Source organism: Solanum tuberosum, unplaced genomic scaffold, assembly GCF_000226075.1.
Source record: "Solanum tuberosum cultivar DM 1-3 516 R44 unplaced genomic scaffold, SolTub_3.0 scf00411, whole genome shotgun sequence".
Taxonomy (NCBI): Eukaryota; Viridiplantae; Streptophyta; class Magnoliopsida; order Solanales; family Solanaceae; genus Solanum; species Solanum tuberosum.
In genome coordinates this window covers 92903-105566 of record NW_006239344.1, presented here as the reverse complement: position 1 = coordinate 105566, position 12664 = coordinate 92903, and the positions used below count along the sequence as shown (strand labels likewise).

The window sequence follows — 12664 nt, the reverse complement described above, 5'->3', positions numbered from 1 at the left end:
CTGGGCACGTGTTTTAGATGTGGCATATGAGGCAAAAGATGTCATTGATTCAATTATTGTTCGAGATAATGGTCTCTTACATCTTATTTTCTCACTTCCCATTACCATAAAAAGGATCAAGCTTATCAAAGAAGATATCTCCAATTTACATGAGAAGATTCCCGAAAATAGAGGTCTCATCGTTGTGAACTCTTCCAAGAAGCCCATTGAGAGCAAATCATTGACAACTGGTAAAATAATTGTAGGTTTTGAGGAAGAGACAAACTTGATACTTAGAAAGCTCACCAGTCAATCGGCAGCTCTAGATGTCATTTCAATCACTGGTATGCCGGGTTCAGGTAAAACTACTTTGGCGTACAAAGTATACAATGATAAATCAGTTTCTAGCCATTTCAACCTTCGTGCGTGGTGCACGGTCGACCAAGGATATGACGAGAAGAAGTTGTTGGATAAAATTTTCAATCAAGTTAGTGACTCGGATTCAAAATTGAGTGAGACTATTGATGTTGCTGATAAGCTACGGAAACAACTGTATGGAAAGAGGTATCTTATTGTCTTAGATGACGTGTGGGATACTACTACATGGGATGAGTTAACAAGACCTTTTCCCAATGGTACGAAAGGAAGTAGAATTATTTTGACAACTCGAGAAAAGGAAGTGGCTTTGCATGGAAAAGCTCTACACTGCTCCTCTTAATCTTCGATTGCTAAGATCAGAAGAAAGTTGGGAGTTATTAGAGAAAAGGGCATTTGGGAACGAGAGTTGCCCTGATGAACTATTGGATGTTGGTAAAGAAATAGCCGAAAATTGTAAAAGGGCTTCCTTTGGTGGCTGATCTGATTGCTGGAGTCGTTTCAGGAAGGGAAAAGAAAAAGACAGTGTGGCTTGAAGTTCGAAATAATTTGAGTTCCTTTATTTTGAACAGTCAAGTGGAAGTGATGAAGGTTATAGAATTAAGTTATGACCATTTGCCACATCACCTAAAGCCATGCTTTCTTTACCTTGCGAGTTTTCCGAAGGACACTGCAATCATAAGCTCTACGTTGAAAGATTTTTGGCGTGCTGAAGGACTTGTGGAACAGGCAGAGATGAAGAGTGTGGAAGAAGTGATGAAGGTTTATTTGGATAACTTAATTTCCAGTAGCTTGATAATTCTTTTCAATGAGATAGGTGATGACCCGACCTGCCAACTTCATGATCTTGTGCATGACTTTTGTTTGACAAAAGCAAGAGAGGAAAAGTTGTTTGATTTGATAAGTTCAAATGACTTTCCAGATTTGTTGCCGCGTCAAATTACCATTGATGATGAGGAGCACTTTGGGCTTAACAATTTTGTCCTGTTTGATTCAAATAAGAAAAGGCATTCTGGTAAACACCTCTATTCTTTGTGGATAAATGGAGACAAGCTGGATGACACTGTTTCTGATACATTTCACATAAGACACTTGAGGCTTCTTAGAGTGTTGTACCTGCATCCCTCTTTTATCATGGTGAATGATTCTTTGCTGAATGAAATATGCATGTTGAATCGTTTGAGGCTCTTAAGAATTGCGACAAAAGTTAAATATCTACCTTTGTCTTTCTCAAACCTGTGGAATCTAGAAACTCTGTTGTTGGATAACGAAGGATCAACCTTGGTACTATTACCGAGAATTTGGGATCTTGTAAAGTTGCGAGTGCTGTCCGTGAGTGCATGTTCTTTCTTTGATTTGTATGCAGATGAATCAATACTGATAGCAGAGGACACAAAGTTAGAGAAGTTGAGAATGTTAGGGCAACTCATGCTTTCCTATTCGAAAGATACAGAGGATATTTTCAAAAGGCTTCCCAATCTTCAACATCTTGGATTTGATCTCAAGGAATCATGGGATTATTCAACAGAGCAATTTTGGTTCCCGAAATTGGATTCCCTAACTGAACTAGAAGGCCTCACTGTAGGTTTTGAAAGATCAAACACAAATGACAGTGGGTCCTCTGCAGCCATAAATCGGCCGTGGGATTTTCACTTCCCTTCGAGTTTGAAAAGATTGTGGTTGAATGAATTTCCTCTGACATCCGATTCACTATCAATAATAGCGAGACTGCCCAACCTTGAAGAGTTGACCCTTTATCGTACAATCATCCATGGGGAAGAATGGAGCATGGGAGAAGAAGACACCTTTGAGAATCTCAAATGTTTGAAGTTGAATCAAGTGACTCTTTCTAAGTGGGAGGTTGGAGAGGAATCCTTTCCCACGCTTGAGAAATTAAAACTGTCGGGATGTCGTGATCTTGAGGAGATTCCATCTAGTTTTGGGGATATTTATTCATTGAAAATTATCAAACTTGTAAGGACCCCTCAACTTGAAGATTCCGCTCTTAAGATTAAGGAATATGCTGAAGATATGAGGGGAGGGGACGAGCTTCAGGTCGTTGGCTGGAAAAATATCCCGTTATTGAAGTAGCTTTTGAGCATTATGGTTGAAAAGTAGATTGTACTTTGCTGGGTAGATTGAGCATTATGATTACAGTTGTTATGAAACATTTTTTATGCGACTTTTTCTGAGTTTCTTTTAGAAAACTTTTAAGCTTTTAACAAAATTATAATTTGTATAAATACACGTGTCATTTGTTTATTTGTCCATTTGATGACACGTGTCATCCGTGATTGCAAGTCACACATGAGGTATGTTGTATATGGGTGACCACGAAGACACACCGATGTCAAGTATAGGTTTACTTGATCATACGCAACTTTAAGACAAGTGTTTATCTGCCAAATTGAAGTGACCATCTAAAGTTGATATTTTTAAACATTAATCTTGTACTATTCTTATCACTGCTTTCTTTGCTATTTTGGCAGATAGATTCATTGATTTATGCTTTTGCTTTTCTTACAATAGCAGAATTCTGCCACTAGGCATCTCTTATTCTATACTATGCATGTTTTCCATTCTCGTTCTCTCTTTACTTTTTTCTTTGCGTTCGTTCACACACAATAATTTTCAAGTTTATGTCGCAACCTCACATTAATATCAATAATAATTAGATTCACGTGAATTCATAGATTACACTGTGGATTTGCCTATGGCTGTCAAACCTCCTTTGTGTCAAACTTGGTCTGATGTCCCATCTTATGTGCTCAAAGCACGATCGTTTGACCTTAATGAAGGTACTGATTTAAAACGACATTGATACTACTCTGTCACAAACCCAATGAACTTTCAAACAAAAGCTAGGCAGTGAAGTGAAGAGGTTGTAGAGAGCATATAAGCACTCATGACGTCCTCTCCTCGAGCATTCGACCAACTTGGGCTGAAATCCCACTCTGAATGAAAATTAAGTGTTTATTTATCAAACTGACTCGTAGTAGAACACTGATACCTTCTTCTAAACGTTCAACAAATGGGATTTCCAGCACTCATAATGAATGAAAGGTTCGCATTAATCTTCAAAGAGAATTACAACAATACATGACCAGAGAAGTACATGATAGCACCATTTCACCAGAAGAAAAAGTCACTAGAGAAAGTTAAACTGATACATAATGATACAAAATAGGATAAACAGTTGAACATGCCCCCTCCCAACCAAAAATACAATAGTTGTCCTTGCTGATATAGCACAACAACGACAGTTTAAACTCTCATTATTTGTAATTAATTGCTGCCAAGTCACTCAACAAAGGATCAAATCGATGGAACACGAGCTTCACTCCCACCATAACCAGCACTGCAACTACACAAGGCTCAAGCAAGTAAACGCGGGTGAAAGATTAACATAGAACTTATACCTGAAGTCTTCCTAAGAAGAAGCCAGAGAGCAATTCCCGTTGCTATATTGAGTCAATGCTGCATCTTCATCAATAATCCAAACAAAACCAGGAGTGTCGAACCTCCTTCCTGACACTGTCCTGTATATATAAAGTTTCTCAACAGGGCAGCTTTCTGGTCTCGTATCCGGATGACCCCTCTCGTCTATAACTTCAACATTAAGCCCTGGCAACTTCTGGGCTAGCAGCTTACATGCTTCAAAACTTACTGAACAATTAGACATCCAAAGGGATCGCATTGTCTCCAGCTTTGCAGCATTAGCCAACAGAGCCTCATCGCCAAAGGGGCAGTCTCTAATCTCCAACTTACGAAGGCTCTCACAACCAGAGAGAACATAGTGGAGGCCTAGATCGCTATCCCCCGCAAAAGCTAAGGAAAGCATCTCTAACTTCTTAGCATGGACCCCGATGTACTCAAACACACGATCTGTAAGAAGGCCAGAAAGAGAAAGTCGCCGCAATTCCTTGCAGTGTTGCACAATGGCCCCAAAACCAGCATCAAGTGGTTCAAGGGTCACGTAATCAGGAGTTCGAGGCTCAATAATACACAAACGAAATCGGATCATGTTAGGACGATTCCTTGCAATAATAACTAAGGCCTCATTTGTCATTTGGCGGCAGAAGTATAAAACTGACTGAAGCTTAGGGCAGCCCATCGAGACAGCTACAAGGCCTTGCTCTGTCAAGGATACATTCGGTCCTGGAGCAAATGGATCAGAAGGAAACACCCTAAGCTCTTGAAGTTCCTTACAAGTGTTGGCAATCTCCTCAAGACCGCTATCTTCAATGTAATCTAGCACCTGCAAATTGCAATCACATCCATTCTAAGTGCCTTAAGCATAAGCGGGATAACCAATTATGCAACAGAGCCAATGGACAAGAAGAGCTTAAAAACTAATGGAAGCATCTAACTCGGAAAGATAAACATGAATTGTCAAAGTGTAGGATTCGTGCAACACTAAGCTTCAACATTAAGTTATTCTTCATATGGCAGACCAGCAAACTATTCAATGAGTTTACTCGACATTAATTGTTTAGCTATGTTATCTCAGTATACACTGAAGTTTATTACGCTGTTTATATATCCCTGGCAGTAATCAGAATCAGCAAGACAATTAATAAGTTAGGATTATTGTTCTTCTCTTGGAAACTTCTGTGTTTACAACTAACAATCAATTTATCTATTTTATCACAAACACATTCATATATCCCTTCTCAAAAAAAAAAAAAGTTTATGTATCGAGCCATGACTATTGAAAACACGCAATAAGTATACAAAAGTAAAACACAAGCTAGAACCTACCCACAACCGTTGCAAATTGAGACAGTTGCCAATGAGCTTGCCAAGATCAGGTATTTGAATGGTAGCATAGCTTAAATTCAAAGAGGTGAGTTTGGAGTGGACTGGATAAATAGTTGGAAAGTAGGCTGGCACAGCATCCCAAAACCCACTCAAGCCTTTGAGTTGATTACAGCCTGAAAAAGCTTGAGATACATTTACAAAAACTTCAGAAACATCAGCCTGCATGTCAGCAGAGTAGGATCCTGTACCAAATTCAACCAACTTCGAAGCATGACGAAGTAGCTTTGGAAGTTTCTCAATGGAAACAGCACGATTGAGCCGAAGAGTCCTCAAATGAGGAGAACGAGCAACTAGACGCTCCAAAGCTGAGAAGCTGACCTCAGAAGCCAAACAAGCAATGTTAAGTGACACAAGTGATGTGCAGCTATCAGGAAAATGACTAAGCCAATGGCCACTCAGGTCTTCTACTTCACTTTCTCCTAGGTCCAGTTCTCTCAGGTTCCTGCAGCAAATCACGAGTTACATTGCTTCTATAGTTTTTATTCCCAGCGCTAAACAAGAATAGCAGCAAAAGAAGGTCCAAATATAAGAGGAATTGTCATAAATCCATAAGAAAGAGATAAAAATGCAACATTTATTTGATAACCATGTTACAAGATGTTCAACCCTTTCAATAATTCAAATTCATTGAACTACTTATAATATTGAACCAGTAGTTTACACTTTCCGTGCACCATTGCTAATAAAATGCACATATCAAAAGAAAAGTTTAATTAGATTCAGTTCCTGTTTAGTTTCTAAAGGTGGACGAAATTGTGCCCTCTTACGTCCCTTTTGTTTGTTGAAGCCAAGTCATACAAGTATATGCTCTTGCTTCTTTGCCCAGTAAGCGGATCAAAGTACTAAGGCATTTCTTCGCTAGGGCATTCTTGCTACTCTTTCCACCAACTACCGTGAAATACCAAGCAATCAAGCAAAACAAAGGAATGAACTGAAAGACGTAACTAAGGACCCATTTGGCCATAATTATTATTTACTTTTTTCCGGAATAATGTTTCACTTTATTTGAAAACCAGTGTTTGGTCATGAAAAGTTCAAAGCCGACTTGAAGTTGTAAATCAAATTTGGAAAACAACTTATAATATGTTTTCCAACTCGCTTTCAAATGTTGGAATTATAGTTTATTTTCAAATTTTACCCTAATTTTTTGGTTATAACAACCCCAACTTTTATATTAGCGACCAACCAGAGACAGACATCAACAATGTTGCTTCATCTTCTAGGTCAGCTGATCGGGAAACGCATGCTCGACGAGAAGAGATTGTTCACACAATGTGGGAGGAATATCTCAAGGGCTAAAGTACTCAGACGAGAATGCTTCACAAAACCTACTGCTTCCACAAACCCTCAATTACAAACAAGAAACATTCAACCCCAGATGCAAAGATTAGAACTTTTCTCACCAGTAACACTAACGTACTCGGACAACAATGCTCCACAAAACCCACTGCTTCCCCAATGCATCAATTACAAACAAAAACAGTACTCTCAGATGCATAGATTAAAAGTTATCCTAATCAGTAAGGGCTAAAGTACTCGGACAACAATGTTCCACAAAACCTACTATTTCCTCAAATCAGTTAACCCCAGATTAAAACTAATTGAATGAAGTCACCGGTAAGGGCTGAAGTACTCAGACAACAGTGCTCAACAAAACCTTCTAGTATTTCCTCGAAACAGTTACCCCACAGATGCAAAGATTTGAACTCTTTTTCACCAGTAAAGACTAAAGTACTCAAACAACAATGCTCTACAAAACCTACTATTTCCTCCACCCCTAAATTACAAGCAAATACAGTTATTAACCCCAGATGCAAAGATTACAACTTTCCTCAACCCCTCAAATACAAACAAGTACAGTTAACCCCAGATGCAAAGATTAAGACTTCTTTTCACCATTAACAACTAAAGTACTCAGACAGCAATGCTCTACAAAAAAACATACCATTTCCTCAACCCCACACTTACAAACAAATACAGTCAACCCCAGATGCAAAGATTAAAACTTTCCTCACCCCAGTTTCAAACAAGTACAGCTAACCCCAGATGCAAAGGTCAAAGCTTTTTTCACTATTACCAGAAAAGGGTAATTTACAAAGAAAAACACAGCTAAAAAGTGCCAGATAAACCTGCAGTTAGCAGCAATGGCAGCAAGTCCATAGGTAGTAAGTCCTTCACAAGACTGTAAAACCAAGACTTCGAAATTCTTAAATGACTTTGAGATCAGCTTCAATGACTCATGACAAAAAAACCATTCTCTTAAGTCTAAATTTCTCAACCCCTCAATTACAAACAAATACTTAACCCCAGATGCAAAGATTAAAACTTTCATCAACCCCTAAATTACAAACAAGTACAGTAAACCCCAGATGCAAAGATTAAGACTTTTTCCACCAACAAGGACTAAAGTACTCAGACAACAATGTTCTACAAAACATACCATGTCCTCAACCCCGCAATCACAAACGAGTACAGTTAACCCCAGGTGCAAATATTAAGACTTCTTTTCACCATTAACAACTAAAGTACTCAGACAACATGCTCTACAAATCATACCATCTCCTCAGCCCCTCAATTACAAATACAGTTAACCCCAGATGCAAAGATTAAAACTTCCCTCAACCCCTCAGTTACAAACAAGAACAGCTAACCCCAGATGCAAAGAGTAAGACTTCTTTTCACCATTAACAAATAAAGTACTCAGACAACAATACTCTACAAAACATACTATTTCTTCAACCCCACAATACCAAACAAATACAGTTAACCCCAGATGCAAAGATTAAAACCTTCCTCAGCCCCTCAGTTACAAACAAGTATAGTTAACCCCAGATGCAAAGGTTAAGACTTCTTTTCACCATTAACAACTAGAGTACTCAGACAACAATGCTCTAAAAAAAACATACCATTTCCTCAACCACCCTCAGTTACAAACAAATACAGTCAACCCCAGATGCAAAGATTAAAACTTTCCTCAACCCCTCAGTTACAAACAAGCACAGTTAACCCCAGATGTAAAGATTAAGACTTTTTTCACCATCACTCAGAAAAGGGTCATCTACCAAAAAAAAAACAGCTAAAAAATGCTAGATAAACCTGCAGTTAGCAGCAATGGCAGCAAGTCCATCAGTAGTAAATCCTTCACAAGACTGTAAAACCAAGACTCTAAAATTCTTGAACGACTTCGAAATCAGCTCCAATGACTCATCACAAACAACCATTCTCTTAAGCCTAATTTCCTCAAGAAATGGATAAGATTTCGCCATTGAAACAGCCCATGGATAGAAATATGCACCCCAACCTTCAGGTACAAGATCGAAATCAGCAAAATGTGGCTTCCCTTTAATCGTTACAGATCTGAGATCTGGGAAACGTCTAATCAAGATTGAAGGGCTAACAGCATAACAGTTCCCAATGAACACACTTTTCCTACAACACCTCTCAGCTTCATACCAAGATTTACAAACCAAGGATATTGAGTTCCTGTCCTTATCTAAAGTTATGTCGGAGAAGATGTGTTCAAGAACTTCTAAGGGAAGTGAGTTCACCATTACTGTACGGAAATGGGGTGCTAAAGTTGACATTTTTTTTCAAGAATTTCAAGAATCTTTAAATCTTGAGTAATGAAAGTTCAGATCTGTGGAGACTAGAGAGGGAGTGTGTGGGAGCTGAAGAAGAGGAGATGGGGGTGGGTGGGTTGAATTGGGGGTAGGTGGGTTTGAAGACTTGTGAGAGAGGGGGGGGGGGTTCTACTGCAGAGAAGATAAGGTTATACTCTGCTGTGATGTTGGAAAGCAGTGTTGGAGGGTAAGAAGGGGGTGGGGTGAGGTTGAACTTTAACCATGGGTTTGGATGAGTGAAGGAAAAGAGTGGAACACAAGCGGATTCAAAATTTAAATTTTATGTGTTTTTACGATAAACATTTATTGATATAGGTTATGATAATAATAACATCTTTATTGTAATTTTATAAGTGAAATATAAGATAGAAATGTTTTATTTTTGATAGAGCTCGGCTCAAAAAAAAAAAACTATGTTGTCAAAAGCAAGATAAAATGAAAAATAACAAGAGTAAAATAGTTAATTTTGTATGTATTAGCTAGTTATACTATATCAATGTAATTTATCATGATTAAAAGATTAAAATGAATATATACATTAATTAATTTATTATATTCAAATACATATTATACATTTAGTATTAGAGGTAAATAATCGATTATAAATAAGTATTTAGTATGCTTTCACCATAATTTTAAATTAATATTAGAATAATATAAGTAGAAATTGATTCACATTTTAAAATTTATGTATTTCGACTATTACTCGAATGGTATAATATATAATAATAACATATTCAATATAATTTCATAAATTAAATATAAAAATAATATATACGTAATTTTTATTTTAAATTTATACTTATTAAATTGACGTGAATTTATAACTGATCCACTAGGAGGGGAGGCGAGGGAGGGAAAGAGGGGTGGTGGGTAATAAAGTTATGATTTTGATTTGTTGGATGGAATCTAAAGAGAGGAAAAGAGATGATTGGAGACTTGTGAGGGAAGGGAAAGGGAGTGAGAATGACTAATGCAAAAAGGAAATATAATGTTAAAATAATAAGACATTTTAATGTTTGTTATTATATGTTTTGTTTATATTATAGAAAAAAGACAAAATATACTGTCAAACTATCGTAAATAGTATGTAGATATTCTCTATCATACTTTTAGAATATTGATGTCCCCGTCATCCAAAAACTAGAGCATATACCATTTATATTAATAAATATACACATCATAATCTTATCCACTGAGCCGATATTTATTAAATATCGGATCGACAAATTAGATTGTGTCACGCGTCTCTATTTAGTCTTCTGTTAGAATGAAGGACATATATGCTCTAGTTTTTGGACGGAAAGGGCATCAGTGTCCCAAAAGTATGACAGAGGGTATCTGCATATCATTTATGTCAGTTAGAAGGTATATTTATTTCTTTTTCCTATATTATATTATATTATATTTATGTGTCTTATTTTCTTATTTAGTATACTCTATATATACTCTGCTGTGATGTTGGAAAGCAGTGTTGGAGGGTAAGAAGGGGGTGGGGTGAGGTTGAACTTTAACCATGGGTTTGGATGAGTGAAGGAAAAGAGTGGAACACAAGCGGATTCAAAATTTAAATTTTATGTGTTTTTACGATAAACATTTATTGATATAGGTTATGATAATAATAACATCTTTATTGTAATTTTATAAGTGAAATATAAGATAGAAATGTTTTATTTTTGATAGAGCTCGGCTCAAAAAAAAAAAACTATGTTGTCAAAAGCAAGATAAAATGAAAAATAACAAGAGTAAAATAGTTAATTTTGTATGTATTAGCTAGTTATACTATATCAATGTAATTTATCATGATTAAAAGATTAAAATGAATATATACATTAATTAATTTATTATATTCAAATACATATTATACATTTAGTATTAGAGGTAAATAATCGATTATAAATAAGTATTTAGTATGCTTTCACCATGATTTAAAATTAATATTAAAATAATATAAGTAGAAATTGATTCACATTTTAAAATTTATGTATTTTGACTATTACTCGAATGGTATAATATATAATAATCGATTATAAATAAGTATTTAGTATGCTTTCACCATAATTTTAAATTAATATTAGAATAATATAAGTAGAAATTGATTCACATTTTAAAATTTATGTATTTCGACTATTACTCGAATGGTATAATATATAATAATAACATATTCAATATAATTTCATAAATTAAATATAAAAATAATATATACGTAATTTTTATTTTAAATTTATACTTATTAAATTGACGTGAATTTATAACTGATCCACTAGGAGGGGAGGCGAGGGAGGGAAAGAGGGGTGGTGGGTAATAAAGTTATGATTTTGATTTGTTGGATGGAATCTAAAGAGAGGAAAAGAGATGATTGGAGACTTGTGAGGGAAGGGAAAGGGAGTGAGAATGACTAATGCAAAAAGGAAATATAATGTTAAAATAATAAGACATTTTAATGTTTGTTATTATATGTTTTGTTTATATTATAGAAAAAAGACAAAATATACTGTCAAACTATCGTAAATAGTATGTAGATATTCTCTATCATACTTTTAGAATATTGATGTCCCCGTCATCCAAAAACTAGAGCATATACCATTTATATTAATAAATATACACATCATAATCTTATCCACTGAGCCGATATTTATTAAATATCGGATCGACAAATTAGATTGTGTCACGCGTCTCTATTTAGTCTTCTGTTAGAATGAAGGACATATATGCTCTAGTTTTTGGACGGAAAGGGCATCAGTGTCCCAAAAGTATGACAGAGGGTATCTGCATATCATTTATGTCAGTTAGAAGGTATATTTATTTCTTTTTCCTATATTATATTATATTATATTTATGTGTCTTATTTTCTTATTTAGTATACTCTATATTTGATATATTATAAATACATTTAATTTAAGGTCATATGATTAAAAAAAAGAGTTTTATACAATTAGAATTACCAATTAGTTAAAATCGTAAAGCAAATGTTGGATAATTTGTTTGATAACTGATTGGAACTATGCTGATATTAATAATGAGAAATTTGTTATGAGGGGATTCATGTATTATTTTATGTTGGATTTAGTTAATTTACTTTATATCTTATGTAAAATAATACATAGATTCTTTCTTAACTTATATTATTATACATTTATTAGTTATGTGAATTTCTAAATTGTAAACCAAACACTCTATTAATTTTATACATTAACTATCAAATACAGTATTACTTATGTGAAATTTAATACTTATATAACTACTCACTTCTAAACCAACTACCGAACGACTGCTAAATGAAGAAAAACAAAAAGAGGTGGAAATGTGTGGGGTTAAAATATAACCATGGTTAAGATGAGTCAAGTGTTTGGGTTACTTTTTTATGGGGACAATCATGTCATTGTACATGAACGGACACGTGTCCAATGAATGGAACGAGACGAAAAGTGAGAGATTTTGGCTTTTGAAATTTAAGGAATCTAATGATTTAAAAGTAATCAATTGCACATTATAATTTGAAATGATTTAAGATGAACATAATTAAAATATTAATTTGTGTTTAAATTATTATTACTATTACTTGTCTAGAGGGTTAATTTAAGGGGAACTTTCACATATAGCCACTCAAAAATAGCCCAATTACTCTTCATAGCTATAGTTTGATAATTACAATTCGTAGCTACATGTTATGTGGAGGAGAGAGGCGAGCTAGACTGGGAGAGAGAGGAGAGAGGTGAGAGAGAGGGGGCAAAGAGTAGAGAAAAGTGAATTGTATATGTATATAGGTTAGATAATTGTATATTATACATATGCATTTGTATATATGGCAAGCGAGATTAGGAGAGGGAGGAGAGAGGCGAGCGAGATTGGGAGAGGAGGAGAGAGGT

The 12664-nt window shown here is 35.3% G+C and overlaps 2 protein-coding genes across 3 annotated transcripts in view; one reads left to right on the top strand and one right to left on the bottom strand.

Moving 5' to 3' along the window:
* LOC102582358 (putative late blight resistance protein homolog R1A-3) overlaps positions 1 to 2445 on the top strand; it is a 5078-nt gene extending 2633 nt beyond the window's left edge. Inside the window, exons 3-5 of the mRNA XM_015303243.1 lie at positions 18 to 614; positions 718 to 789; positions 860 to 2445. Coding sequence (XP_015158729.1) covers positions 18 to 614; positions 718 to 789; positions 860 to 2445 — 2255 coding nt within the window. The remainder of the gene's footprint in view (positions 1 to 17; positions 615 to 717; positions 790 to 859) is intronic.
* A 956-nt stretch (positions 2446 to 3401) lies between these two features.
* LOC102578728 (protein TRANSPORT INHIBITOR RESPONSE 1-like) lies at positions 3402 to 8928 on the bottom strand. 2 transcript variants are annotated; one of them, XM_006362921.2, is made up of 3 exons: positions 8272 to 8928; positions 5116 to 5617; positions 3402 to 4612 (listed from the first exon to the last, which is right to left on the bottom strand). In XM_006362921.2, the coding sequence occupies exons 1-3, from the start codon at positions 8757 to 8759 to the stop codon at positions 3785 to 3787; spliced, it is 1818 nt and encodes a 605-aa protein (XP_006362983.1). In that variant the 5' UTR covers positions 8760 to 8928; the 3' UTR covers positions 3402 to 3784. The 2 variants fall into 2 exon arrangements, with proteins under 2 accessions (XP_006362983.1, XP_006362984.1); XM_006362922.1 differs by lacking the exon at positions 8272 to 8928 and adding an exon at positions 7305 to 8239.
* Positions 8929 to 12664: the final 3736 nt, after the last annotated feature.